Genomic DNA, 25,520 nt, shown 5'->3' with positions numbered 1-25,520 from the left:
CAGCTGCCTGGTCAGAGGACGTCTGCCCTCGGGGATTCACACAATCTCATTTCCAAAGTGAATGGGTCAGGAGAGCGCCACTCACAGGCTCAGATAAGAACTGCTTTGGATTCACAGCACGTACGGGAACAATGGGCTGAAATGATAAATGGCTTTGCAAGGCAGAGCAAATTCATCAGAGTGGCTTCTTTTTTTTTGTGGCGAACTAGCAATGCCCATAATGTGCAGAAGCAGATAATGTTCACCAAACACGTACATGTACTGTGAAAACTCATTAAGCTAAGCCTGCCTGAGGAGAGAGTATTTGTATGTTTCCACCTGAGCATCTATCCAACATTAGGACCTCTGCTGCAAGCCTCGCAGTTTCCCGAACTTCCTAACCCGGCTGAGTTTCTGCGCTCTGCTCTCTGTGTGAGCTACACCCACACACACTGTGTGCTCGGCTGCCTTTGAGCTACTTTCGTACACTTTTCTCTCTGTGGTTGTTCCCTGTTGTCTGCATGCCGTATGCCCTCTAAAGAAGCATACAGTGCTATAGCTGCTTAGCATTCAGTACACTTCAAAGCTCCTCAGTGTGACAGCACAGCCCAGGGCTCATTCTCTCCTAATTGGAGGTTCATTAAGGGACATGGTGCGCCTCAGGGGAGCCCTGCTCACTGCAAGAGGAGCCTGTCTTTATTCGGATTTTTGGGTGTTTACTCGCTGCGGCTGATTTAGGAAGTCATAGAGAAATATGAAAATGGGTTTTTAATTGAGATAAAGGGTGATGTGGCATGTGTGTGGTCCCTCAGTGTCATTATCAGAGGGTATTAGCTCACTCCGTTGAGAGCTTTAGAGTGGCATACAGTACGCACCTGCTCCGGCTGCATCAGGGAGCCAGAGGAGGAAATGTGCCCTCCCCTGAGTCCAACTACAGGTGATCATTTAGAGGGTCAATGACATTTAAAAGGGTCAAGCTCCAACCCTTGTGATCTCAGCAGGGTTTCAGTATTAATGATTATTTTCTATGCAGGCTCATGCTCAAGATGAAGTGTACTGGCTGGTGATCAGGGGGGTGGAGCGTGGTGACGGTTTGGTGAGGAACAGACACAATGTCCTTGTCATGCTGATCCATTTGTCCGGGGCGGTGGCCACTGGAGCAGGGGAATATGGAGTCACTTCATTAATCGTGCCGAAAGTGTCAAGTTCAAGGAGAACCACCCAAGGGTGTGCTATTTATACATGGAGCACTCTAAATGCGGGACATTGTCTTCCTTATCTTTTAATTACAATTAGAGTTGACATGGCCATCATGGTTGATTGTGTAGATGCCCGCCAAACAGACCTCATGGTTTTCTGAGTTATCCATGAAAAAAGGCCCGTAGCGATGTTTGCGAGAATCCCTCATCTTCATACTGAGAAGAATTTAGGTCAGATGGGTTTGCCCTCATTACCGAGCTCCAGCTTCTGACGGTACTGTGAAGTTGATTTAGGATCCGTTCTCATTAATCCACTATCAAACTCAACCGTGCCGAGCTCCACAGCCCAAACTGTCTGTGGATCAGGCTTCTCTGAGAGTAAACAATGGGATCTGAGTGCCGTGTGGCATTTCATGATGTCAGTAACAGGAGACGCTGCAGACGTGCAGTTGGCATTTACTGGATACCTCCGGGCAAAGACTGCCACTGAGATTGTCAGATTGAGGACAAACATACAGTATTTCCAGCTAACAAACACAGTATTTCTTACTGCTGTGTGAGTCATGTTTGTTTATAATGGCTGTTTTTTTTTCTGCCAGTGTACACAAACACAATGCCACACAACTCCTTATCTTGACACATTGCTCAGCACAGCAGCACACCTGAGGAAGATCTGCCTCTAATCTCGCAGTAATTTGTCTGTGTTGTTGTAAAGCTGCATCTCCTGGGGTGTGAACCACGTTTCCCTTGTCTACATAATGCACTCTGCAGAATATTCAGAGAGACTTAGTGGTCTGATCTCTACGGCTGGGCCGTGATCGATGAGGACCTGCGATCCCTTGGGAGTCATGGGAAAGACCAGTTTGTTTACTCTGCACTTTCTCCAGGGTCTCTGTGGCAGTTTGATTTATTTTATGCTGGTTTGCACCATAGGCTTGTTATTTGGAGCCTGGCTTGGCCCGTATAGTCCGCTCCATTCTTAAGCATCCAATGCATTTTAATGCAGAAAAGAAAATTGGCTCCAGATCTGACAGTCCGTGTGACCCAGAGATGGGAGCGAGGAGCAAAAGGGTGAAGCTGGAAGAGAAATCAGACATTTTGTTTGGAGAATGAGATGTGAGCTGAGCCCTGAGAGTTTTTCCAGCCGACCCCGTCCTCCCCCTGCTCGTTCCGCCTCTTCATCCCCTGCTCCGATAAGTACAGTTTGCACTCTTCATAGGGGCCGAGGACTAACAGTGGAGGGCAGGAGGGATGAGAAAGGGTCTTTTTTTTCTGTGGGATTGTAATGTATGCAAATCTCAATTAAGACCTCCTGTGTCCTCATTAGGCCTTACAGTGAGGCTTAGGAAAGGGAGGGGTTAATTAAAACCCATCTCGGGCAATGAGGCTCTCAGAGTACCACTAGGAGGGTGATCAATACCTAAGCATATCATTATGATTTAGAGGAGCTGTTTAACCGTAGCTCTAAATCAATTTCCCTGGGTCTGGGGAGGAAAGGAGAGGAAAAATAATAAGCCCTCAGGCTGGTGAGGGGAGGAAACACTCTCCTTCTGTGTTAACACGCTCCCACCGCAGACAAAGACTGCCTTCACATCTTTAGTATTGTTCAATTTTATTGTCACGGCAACTTACACAAGCTACAGGCAGACAAAAAAAAAAATTCTTGAGCTCACAGCACATTGAAATTAGAAGCAGGGGGGCAGGTGCAGTGCAAGAAACAATGAAAGAATAACAGACTAGAAAAAGATATGGGTCATGACTATACTGTTCACAAATGTGCCACACTTGTGTGTAAAATAATTGCAGCAACCAGTAGAGTAGCTATTGATAAGACAGCAGTTTGGGGAGCCTGTGGTTTATTTCACCTGAAAATGCCATTTTCCCAGGCGAAGGGGTGAAAGGGTCGAGGCTGAATCTCATTTGAGCGACAGCAGAGCCCCTTTAAAGACGGACAGATATCAAAGTTGGAGTCGATCATAACCCGAGTTTCACCGCCGCCTCAGAGAAGCAGAGAGATCACCCAGAGGAGTCATCCGTCAGCCCATCAGGCACTGGAAAGACTGCCTGAAGATTATGAGATTACAGCTGACGGACGAGCTGCGGGTTGAGAAAAAAGGAGCTGAAAGACGGCATTTAAATGTTTTTTTTTTGTTGTTTTCAATTAGCGGTGGCAGCGTGTTGCTGCCTAGTTGTGTAAACCTATTTACAATTCCTCAGAGCAATCGCTTTTTAATCCACTTGTTACCCAGACTCAATCCTGGCTATCACTATGGGAGAGCAAATTAATAATCACAACTACAAAGCAAAGAGTGCCGGTTCATTTCTGCCAAATAATTAATTTTCTTCTTTGACTGAGACTGCAATTATAGCTGCCCCACAGATTGTTTCCATTTCAATTTTTGCAGAATATGTTCAGACAATTCATCAGACAATTCCTATCCTTCTTGAGGGGGAAGTCTACTTCATTTGCAGCTTGGTAGGTTAAACAAATGCTTCAGTGAAGACTTGGTGGTGCATCAGATATATACAGGTATACAGGGTCATGGATGTTGAGACACCAATGTTGTCTCCTCATGCACGAGAGGTTTTCTTCATTAACCAGAAGTGCTTCCAGGACAGGCCCTCATCAGGTAAAGTGTGTTTATGTCAGATAGAGCACTGGCCGATGGGAGCACGGGGGCTCCTGCGTTTCATTACATTAAAAAGACAGAGAAGCTCCATAGTAAAGGCCACGCGTCCTTGGTTAATGCACACGGAGCCGAAGTCAGGACTCATATCTTTAAAGCGCTCAGAGATTGACAGCCCCTGGAGTCGCCCTGAACCCAGGGAACCCATCTGTCCCGAGATAAGAAGTGCTGATAGGGAATCAGGCCATCTGAGTGTGGAAGCGCTCTTTAAAATTACATAAGTTGTCAAGGAGTGTGGTGAGATGAGTTGTGTCAGGTTGGGTTGACATTGTGTAGCCCAAACTTGTAGTTACTTAGGGATTGCTGAGAAACTATGTCTGGTGCAGTGAGCCTGAGGGGATAATACAAGGATTTTCAACTGGAATTGGACCAAATGAACTGACAGGCCTGAGTGTGTGTGTATGCGTGTGTATGCGTGTGTGTGTTGTATGTTTGAGTGGCAGAACTCATTAAAAATGTGCGCAGGTTTTTGCAGAGTATTATTTTCTTGGCAGTTTCGTCTGAACGCCTATCCAAAGTGCAGAAGAATGGGAATTCTGTGAGCGTTTGGCAGGACTCATTAAGTGGCACATTTTATGTTGTGTTTTGTGTTGTTTTTCTTTCAGGGGCAGGGAGAGGCTTCAGCACGGGGGACGACCATGGAGGGGGACTGTCTCAGCTGCATCAAGTACCTCATGTTTGTCTTCAATTTCCTCATCTTTGTAAGTATTTTTCATCTCTCTCTCTCAAAGACACTTAATCCAGCTATCTGTGAAGTTAGTGTCAATGCAATGATTTAAGACGGGCTTCTGGCTGCCCCCTGCCCATCTGACTAATGGAGCCACATTTGCATTTCATTAGACGGAGGCAATCTTGATTCTATCAAATTCTCTTTTGATTAGATTTTAGTGTGCTGACACACATCTGAGGCACACTGTGCCAGGAAGACTTGGTGACTGGCACCTGAGTTTATCAGTCTTGATCAGACAATCAAGAGTAATCCTGTTAGTCTGAGCCTGTAGAGGGAGGGGGGAGGGTCAGAGTAAGAAGGTTTGTCTCTTTTCCTGCTTTATTAAGCGCAACCAAACCGTTTAGAGACTCCACTCAGATGTGGCTGTTCAAGGCTGGTGTAATAATGCAGCCAGCAGAGCAAAGGCTGTCAGCATCACTCGATAACAACTACTGTTTTACACCCTTTGTCATCCCTTTGTTTCTGTCCATGGCTATTTCACTCTCAGGTAGCATAACCACATTTTTCAAGCCCAATAATCTCTCAAAATGGCTACCTCCTCTCCTCATCCCACAACCTCTGCCTCTGAGATGAAGTGGCGTTCACTTGCAGAAGTCCAGGTCTCTCCCTCTGACAGGAAGAAGTGGGGTAGTGGGAGGAGTGTATACGGCTCAGATCTCTTCTCCTCCATTACCTCAATACCTTCTTTTCTTAATCAGTCACCCCACGGTGACTGCAGATATGGCTTTAGTGAAAGAGAGGATGGGAGAGGATGGAGGCTGCAGTGCTGTGCATTTCTAAAGCAGGTTGGGGGGTTAGTTGAAGCGGGGTAGATCTCTCCACCCGCCCCCCACTGAGGCATTATGTTTCTGTAGATATCAAGCCTTTTATCTGCCCTCAACTCTCACCCCAACCTTTCAGAGATTTGCATTAAGAGCATGTTTTCCTGGAAAAAGCACAAATTTATTTTCCATTATATGACATCTTGTTGAATGTTCCATGTGCCACGGGGGATATGCAGCTTCCCTCTGAGTTCCCATTAATTTTTCAAATGCAGCCAATATCTGTTTTGTCTAACTACAGTCTTCTGTTCTGTTTCTCCATCAGCTGGGGGGCTCTTTCCTCCTGGGAGTGGGAGTGTGGGTACTGGTGGACCCCACAGGGTTCAGGGAAATTGTAGCAGCCAATCCGCTATTATTCACTGGTGTCTACATCATCCTGGGCATGGGAGGCATGCTCTTCCTTCTGGGCTTCCTGGGCTGCTGTGGAGCCATCCGCGAAAACAAGTGTCTGCTCCTCTTTGTGAGTCTGCTGACAAATTCAAAATGTAGTTCTGTTACTGATCTTATTTTTGTGCATGTGTGTTGATTATTCTGTCTGTCAGTTTTTTGGACTGTCATGCTTGAAACAGAAAGCCAAAAGAGTAAAATGCTCTTCTATTTGCCTCTGCGCCTCAAGCCTCATGCATAGTTAATGCTGAGTGAAGCGGGCACAGCCAGAAAGTGAATTTCGTGACCGATGTGCACTTTTTCTGACACTCATCCACCTTGCCCTCCTCTCGCTCACTCTTTGCCTTTTTTTCTTTTGTCTTATTGCAGTTCTTCATGCTCATCCTCCTCATCTTCTTAGCAGAGCTGGCTGCTGCCATCCTGGCCTTTATATTCCGGGAGCATGTAAGTTGCCGCAGTATTCACGTCACCACTGATCACCGATGTCAAAGGACCGAGTGTCAAAGTACCAAAAGCTGGCATTTATTGCCTGCTCAGATTCTCTTCTTTACTGAATTGTTTTACCAGACAGTTTCTGATTTATGTAACACAGGGTTCAAACAGGTGCTGGAAATCCTGGAATAGCTTGAAAATACGTCTTGAAATGCTTGAAAAGTGCTGGAATGGAAAAAGTGTAGGAACCCTGATAAGTTTTGCCCATTTTATACCCTGCATCATTTAGGCAGCCGTCTTCTATGATTACGTGTTTCCTGTAAAAACGGTAGGGTATGGAGGGACTAGTCGAGGAAATTGATTGGCTATAGGAGCCAATAGCCTTAGCGCTGAATGTGAATTACGCCCCCCGGCCTTGCAGCTACATGTCAAACTAGCCCACCAGGAGCTCCCATTGAAACCAGCCGATTAAGTGATAAGGGCACGGCAAACATGGCCACACACGGCAGCATCCGAGGCTAATGGCTGCCAATTTGATAACAGGGCATAGAGTACCAAGGTGGTTTTCTTGCTGGGTTTGTCTCCTGGCACTAACTAATGTTAGTCAGCTAATAGGACCTAATGATAGCTGCATGAATAAACAAGCAAGCAGTACCTAATCTAATAGCAGCTAAACTCCCTAAACTCCTTGGTGCTGGATTCCCCGTCATCAAACTGGCCGCAGTTAGTCTAAAGAGTTTGTGTTCATTTGGAGCCTGGTGCAGTTAGCCGCTGTTAGCAGTTACTTTAGCAACATCAGGAAACTACATGAATCATCGAGGGTTCAGGCAGAGCAGCCAGAAGACATTAGAGGGAAAATCAGAAACCATTTACTCCATAAAATTTGATCCAGTTCCGCCTAAATCAGTGAAAAAAGTTATAAATTCATGTTTTTGTACAGTAATCAGGGAAATACTCCGCTCCAGTAGCATCTTTTTTACATTAAATCTGAGCTCTGTGCCACTCGCTCACCGCTTATAGTTGAATTGATTGATGTGGGGGTGACATGATATTATTAGTTGAAAATGGTTGGTTTAGGCTTATGTTAGCACACGTGACATTTTGTTTCACAGGAAGAAGACATGACTGGATTTTGATATAGATACAAAATTAAATTGATTTTTTCCATGGCATATATTGTTAAATAGGTGTACAACGTGACTGTGGATGTGATCTAAAATGGTTAAAAAGGCATTTGTCATTTCAGCTCAACATTAAAAGAGTAATCCACCTATTGCACTCCTAATGCACTCATAATGAACAGTAGCTAAAGGATCTTTATTTGTCGTTCTTTATTCTACACATCGCTACATTACCCACAATGCAACTCTACTGCTGCCAGTTGAGTCAGATATTACTTTAGGTGTCGTAGGCTAGTAACAGCTAAGGTAGCCTCTTAGCCACGAGCTACTAGCCTCAAGCAGTCATAAGTAGAGGTAGAGGTCTGGTAAGCTCACTACAACCCCACATCTTTTTTCATTTTGGTTTTCTTCTTCAGCGCCAACTGACTGACTGACTTGCTTCAAGTTATGTCACTCAAGGACATTTATCAGACTTTGTTCAGCTCCTTCTGGAGTCACAAAAGGCTTTATACAACTTTTTCCAGTCCTCCCCCAACCTGTAAACATACTTTAATGTGTAAAACTGGTGCACTTCCCCCTTTAAAAGAGACTCAACCTTTGTGTCCAGTGATTTTCTTTAATGTGAAAGACACAGGTATTATTCCTGTGGTGACACTAACCTGTCCTCTCGCCTTCTTTCTCTTTTAGCTGACCAGAGAGTACTTCACCAAGGAGCTGAAGAGACATTATCAGGGCTACAACAACACTGACGTCTTCACCTCCACATGGAATGCCATCATGACTACAGTAAGGCCACAGCACACATGGCAAAGAGCTTTACACTCTGTAGCTTTTACCAACTGTCTGTGGAAACAGGAAAGTTTGCAGCCTGGCGTCAGGGGCCTATATTTTATAGATAAAAATCCTCGACATTTAGGTCAATATTCATGCTGGATTGGTGGAACACAGGCCAGTGCACAAATAGGCACTCAGCAATAAGGGCTTCTTCTCCCATTCTCTCCTCTCCTCCCATCAGTTCGACTGCTGTGGGGTGAACAGCCCAGAGGATTTTAAGGACAGCCTGTTCAGGCTGATCAACCAAAATCATGTGGTGCCAGAAGCCTGCTGCCAGCGTGCCACTCAGAACGGGGAGTTGCCCTATATCAGCCAGCAGTGCTTAACAGGCAATATGATGTTCCGCAATAACAAGGTAACTTCTGACATCTACCACACTGACATCCTCTCTCTCCCTGTCTCTTTCTCCCTCCTTCCTCCACCTCCAGGCCTAATTAGAACTGGAGACAGTTATGGGGTGACATCCAGGGGATCCTTACTGACTCCTCCATGGCTGATTAGTGCTTTTCCATGTTATGTGTGTCATGGGAGGCCATCTTACTACCAGTGTATGTATGCGTAAGAGCACGTTGCGTGTGCGTATGTGTTTGTGTTCGTCAGCATACAATGGTAAATTGAAATTTTTGTGGAGCATACGTCTGTGCAAAAATAGAGGATAATGAGTATTTGAATATGTGAAAATGAGGTGTGCTTCACAGCTACACACACGTACACCCACATCCCTGCTTCCCCATGTGAATGCAGAAAGCCTTGGAGTGAAATGTAATTACAGTGAAAACTGATAGGAAGAGGTTTCCACCACAGTCTCCACCTGTTGTTTTTCAAGCCACAGGAACAATGCAAGATGTCCACATTGTGTGCGTCTCCCTCTGTTCATTCACACAAAGAGCCTCATTAAAAGGCAGTGAGGCTGGAGGCCCTGCTTCCCACTCATTCAACCAAGCCTTTGTTCCAAGCCTCACTCGATTAAAGCTGTGATGTTACTTTAATTGTCTCTGTAATTGTGCGAGTTTATAGCCTATTGATTCTCTGCTGAGCGTCACGTCTTTGTGTTTCCACAGGGCTGTTACTCCGCAGTAGTCGACTACTTTGAACTGTACATCTACGTGGCTGGAGCGCTGGCCATTGTGGTGCTGACCATTGAGGTAGGAGGGGTTTTCATTTTCGGGAAAACCGTCACATATGCAGCATTATCTTTGCCTCTCCAGTGATGTGAACGTTTATTTCAGAAATGGGGAATTCTGCATTAAGCTGAAGATGTTTCCCTTAATATGTGCAGTGTTATTTCAAAGCTCTCTGTAGGACAACATCTCCATCTAGTGGTGAGATGTGGTGCTACAGGAACACAGATTTGATGGAGCTGCCTTGTTGCAGCTTTTTAAAATTGGTTACATACACGTCTCTTTACCGAGATCACTTTCTCTTCACACGGTTCTCTTTACCAACACGCGACTCATTACATCAGTGAAAGTTCAACCAAAAATGAAAATGTAGTCATTATCTACTCACCCTCATGCTGCCTGAAAGTTGGGTGAAGTTTCATAGTCCACAAAACATTTCTGGAGATTCAAAGCAAAAATAGTGTTGCAACATTCTCCAGATTTAACCCTGAAGGAGAAGGGGACTTGTTTTAAAATGTTAACAAACATCTGTCTCTGGAAGCCCCAAGATCGTAAATTGATTTGAAAAGATGTTATTTTCACCATTGATGTTTGCTTTAACTCATGCAACCACTTCAGACAGTGTGCATGTTTATAGCTTAGCAGCTACACTGAAGAATTAGGCTTTAAAAGGTGTAAATAATGTCCTTTCAGAATGATTTTGGACCTTGGGGCTTCCAGAGACTTAAATTACGCTGGGTTTATTTAGCCATTTTTAGGTTTTTCAGTTGTTTAGTACGTTTTAAACAAGTCCCCATCCACTTCAGCTGTTTAGGAGAATACGTTTTATGCATTTTGCTGCAAAGCTCCAGAAATGTTTTGTGAACTACGAAGCGTCACCTGACTTTCCATCAGCATGGGGTTGAGTTTATAATAATAAAATGTTCAATTTTGGGCAAATGTATCCTTTAGTCTCGCATCCATAATAAATTGATGCAACCAGAACGCTTCATACACATGTCAGGATAAACTCTTGTACTCTGGCAACATGTATAGGTTAACTACAGATGTAGATAGAAAGCAGTGCCTGTTTTTTGCATTTGGCCACAAGTTGTAATCCACGTCACACCTAATTTGTTTGTAAAATACAATAGAAACCTGTGCAAAATGGATTGTAAATACACTGAGCCTTGGTGGCAATTGAGTTCGAGTCAGAAATCAATTAATGAAATCTGAAAAATGTGGTAATTGAATGCATTTTGTGCCACAGCAATGAAAAGTTATCAGTTTAGTCCAAACTGACTGCTGTTGTGTAAAGAGTTTTGAAATAGAGACCTCAGTATTGAGAAATGCATGTAACCAATTGTAAAAGTAGAGTGGAAGCAGTACACTACTGTTCAAGTTTCACATGTTTGTTATAAGTTTGTAAAAACAACATTTTCTTCTGTGTGCTAATCATTTCTTTCTCCTTCCTTTCCTCAGCTCTTCGCCATGGTCTTTGCAATGTGTCTCTTCAGGGGAATCCAGTAGAGCTGCTCCGTCTGTGAACTTCTTTTTTGTTTTTTGTTTTTTTAAAAAAGAAAGGGAATTCAGGAGAAAAGAACAAAATGGACACTTGTAAATTTGTTGATCTCTTTTTTCTATTGGCTAATTGGTAGAAAAACAAACTCTCAAACTCCTGTACTTCACAGCTGGACTTTTGAGGTACTGGGTGGCAAAAAAACAACACATACACACACACACACACACACATAGAGAAAAAGTGGGAGATCAGAGACAAAACTGATGTAAAAAGATTTGTGTGTAAAGTGGAAACAGTAATCTTTGGACCAGGTCTAGCACAGACTGGGCGTAAAGTGGACCAGGCATGAGGACCAGGTGAAGCCTGAGCAGAAGGCACTGCACTGACTTTTGGATGAAGAATATTTATATTAAGTAAAGTTGGCTTAACTGTAAAAAAAAACAAAATGTGTTTCATGTACACTTTGGCTGTTACCCTTTCCCCTTTCATACTGTATACTGTAACACACTCCCTCCCTACATATGCCTTTTTTACAGCCACTCTTCTTTAATGCTGTATTATATAAGCTGTGTGTGTGTGTGTGTGTGTGTGTGTGTATGTGTGCGTTGGCGCGTGTGTGCGTGTGTGTGTGTGTGTGTGTGTGTGTGTGTGTGTGTGTGTGTGTGTGTGTGTCTGTGTACATACTTGATGCTCTTTTTGAATGTGTATGTGAGCATGTGAGCTCGTGGCTCTTCATGAACCCTCCCAAGCTTGAAAGCCGACCTTCTTTTTCTATTTGTATGGTGATGTTTATTGCAGTAGTGGTCATATGTGGTTTTAGGTGGTAAAATGTATGTGTCTGCATTTGTATTAGATTCTTGAAAAGTCAATGACATAAACGGCATTCTAAATGACTGTCCCTGTGTTTTGTTTGGTTTTTCTTGCACATCTACAGATGATTGTCTGTGTATAAAATTAACCCCACGTGTAGCGTTCTGCAAATAATCCTCAACGGTGGAGATAACACATCCTAGCATGATGGAAACATACACGGTACATGAAGGTTTTTGCAAGAATGAATGTTTATCCGGCTTGATCTGCAGGGAACAGCTTCATTTTATATTCATTGTTTACAATTACAGTTTGACAAGAGAGACAAAAGCCTAGCTAATTTTGTGGAAAAACAGCTTTAAGATATTTTTTTTTTGCATCAGGCCCCATGATAAATTACATTTTCTAGTTAAACTGCAAAACCGATAGATTTGTCAGAATAGACATTTTCTGTCACAGGCTTCTGGCATTAATAATTCTTCTCCTTTAATACTAGAAACAAATCATTTATCCCTGCTACACTTGAAGTATTGAAACATAAAAGATGGATGTTTCATTTATTGATGACCCAAAGCATAATAAAATGTGGTTAGGCTCCACATACTGTAATGACTCTTGGCTCTTGTTGGGATTTCATCCAGAATACATCACTGTATTGATTTTTATCCTGCAAGAAAATCCATGATAACTGTGAACAAAGAATACATCGGGTAACTGAGCCATTTAGCAGGTGCAGCAAATTTCTAAAGGATATAATAAAGAAACATTTAAAGTTACGCAATAAGAAATATTAAACATGACACAACAGTAACTGCAGTAAAACTGAAAATTAATTGTATCATTTGTTCAATTTGTGTCAAGCATACAGTGGCAAAAATAAATAAATGGAAATACACAAAACAGCTGGAGATATGAAGAACAGAGGAATAAATATCTACAGTATCACACACTACTACTACCACTAAAGACTGAACCTCTTCTTTTATTTCCAGAGCATTTGTGTGAGACAACATGCTGCTTATTTCTATTGATACCTCTACCCTCATTTATGCCAAACTAATCTACCACAAAGATAACTGTGGTGAGAGATGATGCTGTAAATATTTGCTAAATGGGAAAAATGCTCCACAATTATCTTAACAAGATTCAGAAAAATCACACTTTCACTGTGGCTGAGATCCAACAAAGAAGACCACGGATAGACAGATTGATGATTGTACAAACCTGTTTAGTTCATGAATATTTTAAGTTGCATGAATAAATACTGATTTGTATTAAAATAATGTGTATACTTGTCAGAGCTGTAGCTCCAGCTTTGGTCACGGGGGGTGTGTGCCACATGAAAGACAAGTGAGAAAACCACAGGAGGAAAGTTAAATAAAAGTCTACGGTGTGAGGCTAACGACAACTTTGACACATATTTACCACCAAGTGACTGTGATTATCAAGTGTGACTGATTACTCTCTGATAAACTCTAGAGAGCAGTCTAAAAAAATCCACATCTTTCTTTACAGATGTTACAGCTTATGGATGTTTGGCCACAAGGGGGCAGAATAACATTTGGATGGATGACTGATAGTGAAGCCATCACCTGAAAGTTTAACAATATTACATTCAGACATTTATCAACGTTAACATTCAGTTAGTCGTGTTTATGGCCAAATGATGAATGTAAGTTCAGTGTGTTCACATTTATGTTATATTTGCTCTGTTTTGGTTCATATACAGTATGTGTGTGTGTGTGTGTGTGTGTGTGTGTGTGTGTGTGTAAGCCTGCTAACGAGGTCATGATGAGGCTAGCTGCTCAACATCTAAATACTAGGTCACTTAGTAGGCTAACAACAGGTTAATATGAGCTTTATTATGCTGGGAGTACGGCTGTCTGCTGCTATTCGACTCATCCGTGTGGCAGTTATGCCTGCTATTAACCAAAACAGGAAGCTAAAAGAGGCTACAAAGCTCCATAAAACTGATTTACTTCAAGAAACCTCTTTCACCTGACAAACAAATGGACAGGGGTGAGATAACAGTCAGCCATGAACAAATGTTCCTATCACATACAGCCTCTGGGTGTGGCAGTGAGCTTGCCTTGTGGAGCAGATAACATGACTAAGAGCTAAATCAATTAGTCAATCAATGCAGGATATTTTTATAACTTATTACCTCTAGCAAAGGGCTATGTTTTCATTCTTGTTCCTTTGTTTGTTGGTTGGTTTGTCAGCATGATTACACAAAAAAATACAGAACGGATTTCTGGGAAACTTGGATGGAGGACGGGTAATGGCCCCAGAATAGACCTCATTACCTTTTGTTGACCTGGATAAACGGACGGTCTCAGGAATTTTTTCTCACTTTCTTAAGCATCGGGATCTGCCAAACTGATGTTTCAACTGTGAGGGATGTATGAAGTCAGGGATTTATGCAACCACATCACCTTTACAATGTACCACATCCCTTCCACTGGAGTATACACGCAGAGAACATAAAGGCATCCATGTTGGCTTAATGGTACATACGTTCAGCACTCAACAAGGCTCACTTCTCTGCCTCCTCTGCTCTCTTCTCGCCTCACAGATCCACAGTTTTGGCTGTGTAAAGTGGCTGGAATGTAACCGCACAACAGCGAGAGTGAAGTGCAATATTAGGCCGACCTGCTGAGCTGGGAGGTGGACATATCTGGACTGAAGTGCCCCAGTCAAGCAGAACAGGTGTTACTCATTCACTCTTTCCTGGTTGCCCTCCATCATTTGTCCTGGCCGCTTGCAGGCAGAGATGTTTGCCATCCTTGTCCACACCTCCCTCACGCCGCTCTGTTGGGGCTTGTTTTCACTCATCTCTCCATCGGTGTTCTTTCCATCTTGAAATTTATTCAGTTCCCTCGGGTTGCTTTTTCAAAGGCACGCATTGAGTCTGGCTTAGATCTTTAAAAATAGTAAGTATTCAGATAGACGTCTTAAGTTCCACAGTTGCAAAAAGCTGTCTGATTCTTGGATATCTCTAAAAGGACTTGTTTGCTATGCCTTCTGGCTGAATTGGGACTCTTTCAAAGTAAAAACACAGCAGACAGAGGCTACAGATTCAAGCTGCAGATTCAGACTGCAGATGAGCAAAGAAATGATTAGAACAAAAAGTTTTAATTACCTACCAGGCTGTGTTATTCCTTCCCTTCTCAATGTTTGACTCAACATCGTTCACAAACCACATGTTGCTACGTTTTTATGTTTTTGCCAGCTGTTGACTGGTTGAATGGAAATACTGCGATTATTTCTGGGAAAGCCTGGCATGAGGGTAGCTATGATTTTAGTAGGGATGCACTGATTTATTTGCCAGACAGCGACATCGGCAAATATTTGCCTTGTCGACTGTCTGTGAGCAAAAAGGATGTCATTCACCAAAGGCAGTGATGTTTATCTGTTTGAGCTTGAGCAGTATGAGCTACTGCTCGTGACATCCCTGCAATGGTTGTAAGGCTAAGTAAGAGCTGAAAAATTCTCGCCATAGAGTAGGGGGTTGTATAGCAGGCGGAAAAGACTTTTGATGCTCTTTTTTGCTGTGAAAAAAGGTTGTTTCATTGTGTTTATTTTGACAGATAATAGTGTTGCGATATGCTTCAGCATTTCATGATGACTTGAAATGTGTTGCAAACATTTTTTCTTGCATCAGGAGGAAGATTTGCAGGCCAGGTCATCCCTGCAGCACTGCAGTACTTCACTGTAATGCTGCTTTGTCACACATTTTACCTTTATCAAAACTTCTCGAATTTGGATATTGCACTTATGGCACCATATTGTGATCTTGATAATATTTCGATTAATTGTGCAACCATAATTGAATTTGTGATCTTTCAGAGATGAGAGTGTAATGAAGGGCTGAATGACTTAAAACAGTTTGGTTATCTTTTCTTATGATGAAGATTTCTTTGTTCCCCTGGCACGAGAAGTATCTGTGCGTTCCTCCATTTTAATAGTTAATATTTTATTTTAAAACTGTCGCACTCATATTAGACTATTATAAGAGCAGAACTACCACTTTTTTACTGTATAGACTACACTAACATATCTTTGTGAAGCCGGACTGGGGCAGATACTGCTTTATCAAGTTATTGTCGTCTTAATCTCCTATTAAGTATTTTGGGTCTACAAGAAAATGGAATAACAGTGTTTGTAATAACCAGGGAGCTCTTATTTCCAGTACCTTTTTTTCCCCAAGAACCTAAACTTGTGGTTTGACCCAGACTGTGGTTTCTAGCAGACATGACAATATCTCACACTTTCTCTTGCAACAAACCTGTATAAAGTAATTGCATTTACTGTAATACCGGACATAAGTAACTTATTTACCTACTTATTTACCTTTACTTTCTAATCATTTTTTTTTTTTTTACTTCTAAGTTAATTTGCTGTGCTGTAAATGAACATAAGTGTACTTTTAAATAGACTCATTACATCGTGTTTCTCAGAGATCTCATTCATACGCTTGTTTTTCTGTTTTATTTCTGAATAATTGGACACAATTTAACCAAAAAGAAGATAAAAACAGTCTTTACCAAACCTGAACATGTGATTACAATTTCCCTAACAGCCTTATTAAGAAACACACGTTTAAACTTTGGGAACGTATGAATACTTGTTAAGCTCAAGGTGAACTGAACAACGGCCAGCTGACTTCTCTTAGTTTCCCCTGCATCATTACCATATACTGGAGCTCATTACAGTCACCTCAAATAAAAAGAGAAATTCGCAGCTCTGTTTCTTGTGCCACATACGCCGAGGGCAATCAAGAGCGGTCCCAAAACAGTAACCAGTGGTGTTAAGTGAATCGTAACCAAACCGAATCATAAAAATTCAAAAAGCTGCACAGCATCTCACAGTATTCTTTTGAACTATTCAAAAACATAGAATAACTTTTAATGAGTATACTCCCCTTGACTCTTATTCATCAGCTTTCACAGTTAAATCTATTATCTGCTCACTGAGGATTCAAAAAATCCCCTGACATTCTTACTTCTCACAGCTGGTTGCTTGACATGTTAAACTTACTGTCCCAGATTTCAAAAATGTTCAATGATAGATGATACATCCAGCCCACTTTGCATCTCTGTGAGTTACAATCATTTGATCCACCACATGAGGGCGGTAGCATGCCTACTACTCCTCCATCCACTGTTGTAAATTTATATTTTCTTGTAGGCATCAACAAGAGGAGGCCTTTTGTATCCAGACCGTAGGTGATGTTAACGTGAAGATTTCTGCAAGTATTTATTCGTCATTATTTAATTTTTTTGTGGTAGTTTTTAAGGCAGTTTTTTTAATTTAAAAATAAAGATTTTCATGGATCACAAATAAAAATTAATGTTGCTTCTTTCCACACAAATATAACATATCACCATCTGTATGTATATGTTAAATGGTGCCCTTTCACTGACTCTGTAAACATTAACTCCAATGCCTCTACTCTCAAGAGGGCTGAAAGTTTTATCCTACAAACTCAAACTGTTGACTGAGGCAAATTTGACATGACTATAAGGCTGGACCCTCAAATTAAAACAGTGTGCTTTTGGTATTTTAGGCACATTTTGTGTTTGACCTGCTGATCAGAAAGTAAGCACCAGTAGCAGTCAGTATGTCAGAGCACCACCACCACCTCCCCCCCTCTTATTTGAAGTGTCTGCATTGGTTCAGGTCAGGATCTCACTGAGTATTTAACAGCTGCTAAGTGTTACTGGTGGTCAGCATGAGCAGCTCCTGATCCTGGTGGTTTACTCTCTCCAGCATCACATATAAGTGGTCTTAACACGAGCCCGGAGTGTGCAACCCTCCCAGAAGTACAGCCGCAATGATTCACCGATTAGTTGTCAACTCTTACATTAATCTCCAAATATATATTGATTGATCCGTTCGAGTCCTTCTTCACCTTCACCTGTGGTGAAAAATACTGAAATATCGATATATACATCAACTCAGAATATATGAAACAATTTCAAAACTAATTTTTATCTTTAAATACAAATCAAATATTTTATGCCCTCAGTTTTGTGTCAATTTTAAGATAAACACAAGAGGAGCAAGTAGAAGTGCAATGATAGAAATATACTAGAAACATAAAATAAAAGTAGACTCAAAATAATCAGATAAAATAGAAGTACTTCAAATAAGATAGACATACTATCCCCGTGGTATCAAACATGGTATCAGAAATCAATATTTTCCAAGTATTGTTTTGTATAACACATGTTAAAGTCTGCTTTCATTTTACTAAATGATACCAAAATAAACTATTTGTCCTGCTTTGAATTTGTTTGATATGAATAGACAGTGGTTAAGCTTCTCTTGGAGCGTATTTGCCTATGTCAGCATCTTCCTTCTTAATAGTGGCGACCAGAACATCCTTTGCAAAAGCTTTTGGATCCTCTGCGGCAACAAATCACAACGGAAGAACAGACAATCAACATACGTTCAAGAACCCTCCTTTGTTCTTATTATGTTACCAGTTACGGGATTTGTAGTCTTCCTGCTGCCGTCAGAGGAACTTGTGTAAAAGCCCTTAAAATAATGTTTGGGTTTTTTTGTAGTTTGGGTTCACTGCAAAGGATTGATGTTGTAGTATTTACCTCTTTGCTCCAGTGTAGTCTAGCACCGTTACATCTCTTCTTTCCTCATAAAAATTCCTCCCAGGAAGAAGGGAGAAGAGAGCGAGGGATGGAGGGAGAGGTGGGGCAGAGGGGCTCCTTGTTCAGTTTGTTTTAGCCCCCTGTTTGGAGAGGAAACTTTCATTGCTTGATGATTTATGAGTGGTTAGACTCCCAGGGGAATTTGAGAGTCCTTTTTCCTGCATGTAATAACCCACCCCTCTAACACAAAACTTACGTTTCTCCTTTGTGTTGTGTTTATCCAGTGTGAAAGGTGTTAGGTCCGGTGGGGAGACGAAGGGCCCCGGAGAAGCCCCTGAGGACCGTTCAACACAAACCATACCGGGGGCAGATGATTCACATCTGCTGCAATGTGACCGCAGAACCCATTGTGAAAATGTGAGAATCTAAATATACTCAACAGCACAGTTTGATACCAAATATTGCCGCAGCCCACTCTAACAGCCTGGCTGTTTGTGGCGTAGATCTACCAAAATGTCCCACAGAACCAGCAGCCTCGGACTCGACCCAACAGCCTTTGTGACGCACAGTGTGGTGCCCACGACCCAGCATAAAACAGGAAGTGAGCTGGAAAGGCCGGGAAATGAGTCTGTAGGGATGGGTCCTTTCTCAGGCCGAGCATCATCACTGTCTTGAGAGATTTTTTTGTGCTTTGTGACTCACTCGCAGAGCATGTGTTTTCAGTCCACAGGACTTGGATTCGGATGATGACTACAAATAGATGGGGTCGAAGCTGCCCCATGTGAGAAGACCACAAAGCGCTCTATGGTTACAAAGGAGAAGAGTGATAGTGCCCGTATGAGCCCACTTCATTTTTCCTCATTAGTCATCTCTGTGTTTCACTTTCTCTGTTCAGACCTTTCCCTCACAGCTGGTGGCTAATGCAGCGCTTAGCTCCTCATTGCACACCAGATTTTTCTCACCCTGTGGCCTTCGCCGCCGAGCCGTCATCTCTGCCTGTCAATCAGAGTCCAGAGTGACCCGGCGCGCATGAGTCCGCGAGAGGTCAACTGTTGTGTGTGTCCGACCTTTGAGCTCTGCAGCAGGGGGGTGGGGGGGGGCTTCTTGTGCAAATGCACCGAACACGGCTGGACTTGGGTACGCAATAAATCAGAAGGATGCCTCGCCGCCCCCATGTTCACGAGATTCATAATTGGAAGCATACTGCAGAGAGGAGAGTCAAAAATGCTGCTCCGGAGCAAAGAGGTTGAGGGGGTTAGAAACACAGCCTGATAACAACCTTGAAGAGTGTTGGGAGGGAATCAGTGGACAGGCTGACGTCGTAGTGTGTTTCAAAGGCCTGCACACAGCTAGAGGAATCAACAGGGTGAGTCATTTCATTGCTGCAGCCTGCCAGCTGACAGTTGAGGCATGTTTTATCAGTAAAATTATTTATGTTCTACCATATGTGTCTCGTAAATACAAAACGGAAACTGCTTTTATAAACTTAACCAATATAGGCTTATGCGTAATGCTTCTGCAAATATGCACTTTTTATATTTGGCTGTTACTCCAACAGTGCCGCTGCTCTGCAACAATACATGAGTGCTGATTTAACCCACTAACCCAGTGGTTAGATCCACACCTCTTCCAGCTCGGCCAAACATTCAGCTGTGTGTCAGTACCACTTTAAATCCTTTCCCTCCCTGTTTATGTTAGCATGTCAAAAAGCCACACTAGACATTTCCACACGCTAATAAACTGGAGTTTTATTAGTGGGAGTCAGTGAATGATGTGAGCCATCGTGAGGCTGTCTCCATGGTTACAGACCACAGAGATGCCTGTCAGGCAGCTGGCTGTTTGGTGGCCACTGTCAGATGATGGGAAAATGGAGGAGAGGCTGGACCACAGATTAATAAAGCACGATCACACCTGCAAAGTGCCCGCTAATTGCAACTTTTTGGTTGTATTCTACACCAGGGTGTCCCAAACCTGTTTTTGCACCGCAGGCAGTTTTCATACAGACATTTTTGTTGAATAAGCCTCGGTGCTGGATATAACCGCCGCGCTGGAAGAAGCGTTCAGATCATTTTCTTATGTAAAGGTTGCGATCCCAAGTCCACTACAAGTAAAAGTCCTGCTTTCCAAACCTTACTGAAATAAAGGTATCATCAGCATAATGTATTTAAAGTATCAAAAGTAAAACTGTTTTACTATTATGTATGTTCTTGGATTAAAATTAATGTCATCAGTAATCATCACCAACACGGCAAGACAGTGTGGTTGCAGCTCTTGGGATTCACAGCACTACTCGTCGCACATGTTACTCTGCATTGTTACATGCACACCTGTCCCTCCTAAAACAATAGCAGGTAGGAACTAATGTTAACTCTCAAACACGGGGACATAAAATATAACTAGAATGTTACACCTGTAAATACACACATTAAATACTAGCTGCTATAAATGATAATTAAATAATTATTGTATTCAAGCAATTCTGCCAAAATAATGCTGTGGGATCTTCCCTACTGAAGTAATATAATTTACCACAGGATACTGGTAAACTTAAGTTGATACTATAAGTATATCAAACTCCAGTAATAATAAAATAATGGTTACAAAATCATCAGCCTTTACATAAATGTATAATACTTGACACTGACCTTGTTAACCTAACTATACAAGTAGGATACACTTACTTAACCATGTGTAATATGACATCCGTGAACTACCTGAAAAAAGAGCTCTTATCTGCCTTATCTGAGTTTCCCCTCCTAGATGGTACACAATTTTCAGTGGACAAGAAGGGTATGAAAAATTGTAATCTGAAAAGCAACTTGTATCTAAAGCTTTCAGACAAACATAGTGGAGTAAAAATGTACAATATTTGCCTCGAGGTATAAAGTTTCATAAAATGGAAATACTCAAGTACCTTGAAATTGTACTTGTGCTGAAACTCAGTTCCATCATATCACTTATTTGCTCTGTATTTCATTGTGTTACGCAGCACGGACAGCTTCAAATCATTTTGCTTCCTCGCAGCTTGGTAGCAAATGTCTCTGAGGTCCAGCACTGTTCTGCCGGCCAGACATTTTTAAAACTGTTGTTTTTAACAGTTTGTCTTTATCCACTTCAAAAAGTTAGCTGAGGAAGGAGAGGAGCACTTAGTTATCCAATCTCACACACATTTTCGATACCTCTTTATTATTTTCAGATTTGCAACACGTGAAACTGATTTCGTTGATCGTTGAGTTGCAGCTGGGTCGATAGGAGCTGCTGGCCCAGAGCCAGAGAGCCCATTAGAAGGAGCCCAGGGAAGTAAGATGCTCCTCTCTCAGTGAACCTCCACTCTGAGCCCCGTCCTCCTCCTAAACGTACCTCAGACACAATGACCTGTCAGATCCTGTTGATGCACAGACGCGGTGACATGCAAATATACATTTGAGTTCGGTTTATTTCCGTCAATCTGAGTTATGTCCTAAAATGTGAATACAATGTCTTCAGCTCAGACAGTAACATCTTGTCTCTGTTCTGCTTCTTTGCTTGATTGGCAAAACTTGCTAAAAACAGATGTCACCACTTTTAGACCAGTGGTACATTCAGGCGCTTTAGAACTGGCTTCTTATGTGGGTCCAAAGTTTAGCTAAATGTGAGCTGTTTACTGGCATTCTTGGCTCGTAATGAGGGAGGTTTTACTGGACAAAGTGATGTATGTTGAGTTCCTTCCTCTTCAGCCGCCTGCTCCTCTCCACAAAGCCGTGCTGAGGGGCTGTAGTGCTGACTTATGGCCACAGCAGGAGACTGCTCCGCCTTTTATGTCCCTTAGGACAGCATCAATATATCAAGCTTCTGCTGGCTCCTTTGATTTACAACAACATGTCACTTGAAGTTATTTGAGTGAGGTAGACTTTGGTTTCATAGTAGCAAACACGGCCTGTGTGAATTTACATGTCTGAGTCTGTTTTTTTTTTTTTTACTGGTCAGCATGCTTGTCATTTTCCTCTGGCTCCAGTCCTCCGCAATTCATACGAGTCCCTTCATTGGTCCAAAAGTGAGTGGAGGAGTTTGATTTACAGTGCAAGCACCAGCTTTATTTTCAAACCAAGGGGATCATTTAACAGTGCAAGCCAATGTGTCAGCTCTAAAATATGACCTATAAGAATTTTTTTTGCTGAAAGCTGATATAAGCGCTGATTTACAGCCTCGGCTTGGCTAACGATGGCTCTTAATGAGCGGCTCAAGCATCCACTTGTTTATGGAGCAGGCTGATTGACAGGCCAACCAATGGAAAAATAAGGTAGTGAATGAGGAATTGGATCTGTCCCCTCTTTGCCATATCAGCAGGGCCCTAATGTAGTGGGGTGAACTTTGAAGTGTCCTAATGGTCTTCATGGTCCCTTAACCATGCAGGCTTCTATTAAGGGTGTCAGTGGAGCCTGGCTGGAGCAGCGTGACCCATTAGGTTTAATGAGTGCTGTTCAGGGCACAGTGGGCTGCTCTTCTTCCTCTCTGCAAGTGTTTATTTATGTCATCTACCCAGGTTTTAGACAGGAGGGGAGTGTAGAGGCCGCTTTTAACGTCTCTTTAACAAGCGGCCCACTTTGTTGTCTGGGTCTCTGATTGTATCAGTCCTGCGTCAGTAAGATGGATCCATGTCAATGGGCCGCATTGTAGTACCACCTTACATGTCCTTCATTATAAGGAACAGTGGCTGTGAAGTTTACTTTCAGTCAATTCAACATACACTGTCCTCGGGCCCCAAATCCACTGCTGAAAATAGTCCCAAACATATGTGCGATTTATTCATGTTAACAGAACATTTTGCTAAAAGCTACAGTGTCCAGCTGTTTTATGGTATTATTTAGCCTTTTTGAACATTAAAGTATATATTTATGACTTTATGTCTTTAAGGATTTACAGTATGTCTTCAGTAGAAGCTAATGAGCTTAGGGTGGAGAGCTGTAGAAAGGAAGTTGGAAAGTATTGAGAGGCAGACTGACTCATTGTTGGTTTTGGTCTTTTCATGTTATTTGTTGTCAATAAGGACAATATATAATATGCGCTGTGCACTGTGAAGGCACAGTAAAACTTTTTAATGTTGTTTTGAATAGTTCTATATAAGTTAAGTTTATTGTTATTAGCATTATTATTGAAACATCATGAAGGCCATAAAAGAAGTATTTGCAGGTCCTGCTCTATCCATCGCAGTCTTATTGATGATCTCTTACTCCTCGACTGGAACTGGAGGCTTTAGCTGGTGACAACAGGCTTCTCTTGAGTTTTCCCATTCTCATGCGATCAGAGTGCTCCAGTTAAACTCTTGCACAACTGTGGAAAAGACAGCAATTGTTGCTGGGAGCGAGCAGCAGAAATGGGAGAGCTCCAACATTCTTTGTAGGGCAAAGACCACAGCGATGGCAAGATGTGAATTGGCACAGGTTATCGTTATTTTTTTTTTCCTGGCCGTTCCTTCCCTTTGTCTTACGTGAGAGTTGTCCTAACCGGTTGTGCCTTCTGTGGATGATATTCAGCACAAAGTTTGAAATAAAGGGGAGGATTGATTACATACATAGTTTTTGTTGTGTAGGAAAGAAGTTTTGAAGTGATTATGAATGTTTTTTTCTGAGGACTGTTTTGTTACGTGATTGAGCTCGTATTGCAAAAACAAAGACCATCTGTGTTAAACGATGTTGCATACTGTGTTGCATGACAGCTTTCTCTCGCCCTGACCGTAGCTGCACTGCTAGCCAAAGACCACCTGGAGGTATTTTAGGCCAATTCAAACTATTAGGGCTTCACCTTGGGCCTAATGGCTCAGGCAGAGCATCCCATCTGGAAGCTGCTGATGCGAGAAAAAGAAAGGGATCGCATATCATCCACCTTCAACCACACACACACACTACACACACACACACACACACACACACACACACACACACATTATATACATAACGTACATTAGATATTTATAGTTTTCCTCTGCATGTAAAATTGTATTATATAATGATCTTACTGTCATTATAATTAGCATTACAGTATTTCATTCACCGGTTTTATTTTATTGGTTTGTGGTTCAAAACTTGGTCTCAGGTGTTTCTCTTAAAGGTCCAGTGTGTAGGATATAAGGGGAACTGTTGGCAGAGGTGGAGTCCGCCAAATTGCACGGTGATGTTTCCTGTTTATAGCGTTTATAGCAGCAACTGTAGGTGACAGTGAGGCGAGGGGTATGCAGTTGGTTGCAATCTGCAACCTCACTACCGATTGCCCCTAAAACCTACACACTGGTCCTTTAAGCATCATATTATTAATTGATACCGCTCTCATATCTGTCTGTTAAATATTAAACTACAACTAAAAATCTAGCTAACAGCACCTCTTAACCTCACTAATTAATATGTTATTTATTGTTTTTCATGCTTCTTTGCCGGGGACAGCCTTGGCTGGAGGCAACGTGTTTTCATGTTGTCTTTTTGTCCCATTCTTGTGAACATGATATCTCAAGCATGCCTTGAGGGAATTTCTTCAAATTTGGCACAAACCTCCACTTGGACTCAAGAATGAACTGATAAGAATTTGGTGGTCAAAGGTCAAGATCACTGTGACTTCACAAACACATTTTTGGTCATTACTCAACAATTCATATGACAACAGAATCTTTAAACAAAGGTCGAAAAGGATATGATTGTTATGATTGTTATGATTGTTGTATCTGAAAGGTCAACTTCACAGTGACATCCTAATATTCTACAAAAACTGATCTGGTCATTATTCAATGCCATAGATCAGGAACAGCAATTGGACTAGTGCATGGAGGCATGCAACCATGAGGCAGTAATTCTAGTTGTATGACACATTGTGGTCAAACTCTCTGCAAGAAAGTGAGTCAGCACTCCCAAAAATGTCCCAACTATTCCCTTTAAGGTTTTGTCGCTCTGTGTCCAAACTGTGTCTGAATATACTATATAGTGGACCGTTTGTACTCCCTCCATTTTATTTGGGTGTCTAATTATAAATGTAAAATGTATACCCCATAGCAGGGATTTCCAACCATTGGACCATTGGACCATGGACCGGTACCTGGTCTTGGGTTGTTCAGTACCGGGGCTGTAATTGCCATTTATTTACCGCATTTTGTTTTGTTATTTATTTTCCTGGAAAAGGCAACCTTTTAATTTCTTTCCCCTGGCAAATAATTTTCATTTAACATTAAAATGTCCTAAACTGATTTTATTTACATTTTCATGTGTATTGTACAGTAGTTTGGGCTGCATTTTGTTTTTACTATGCCTCATGTAGTCATATATC

General features: G+C 42.0%; 1 protein-coding gene across 2 annotated transcripts in view; it reads left to right on the top strand.

Moving 5' to 3' along the window:
- tspan18b (tetraspanin 18b) overlaps positions 1-11,706 on the top strand; it is a 34,306-nt gene extending 22,600 nt beyond the window's left edge. For both annotated transcript variants that reach the window (XM_084364184.1, XM_084364185.1), the window contains exons 3-9: positions 4,471-4,566; positions 5,682-5,876; positions 6,173-6,247; positions 8,044-8,142; positions 8,372-8,545; positions 9,252-9,335; positions 10,773-11,706. In XM_084364184.1, the coding sequence (XP_084220310.1) occupies positions 4,471-4,566; positions 5,682-5,876; positions 6,173-6,247; positions 8,044-8,142; positions 8,372-8,545; positions 9,252-9,335; positions 10,773-10,820 (771 nt within the window). In that variant the 3' untranslated portion in view covers positions 10,821-11,706. The remainder of the gene's footprint in view (positions 1-4,470; positions 4,567-5,681; positions 5,877-6,172; positions 6,248-8,043; positions 8,143-8,371; positions 8,546-9,251; positions 9,336-10,772) is intronic.
- Positions 11,707-25,520: the final 13,814 nt, after the last annotated feature.

This window comes from Pagrus pagrus (genome assembly GCF_965226575.1).
Source record: "Pagrus pagrus genome assembly, chromosome: 10".
Taxonomy (NCBI): domain Eukaryota; kingdom Metazoa; phylum Chordata; class Actinopteri; order Spariformes; family Sparidae; genus Pagrus; species Pagrus pagrus.
This window is presented reverse-complemented; position numbering and strand designations above follow the sequence as displayed.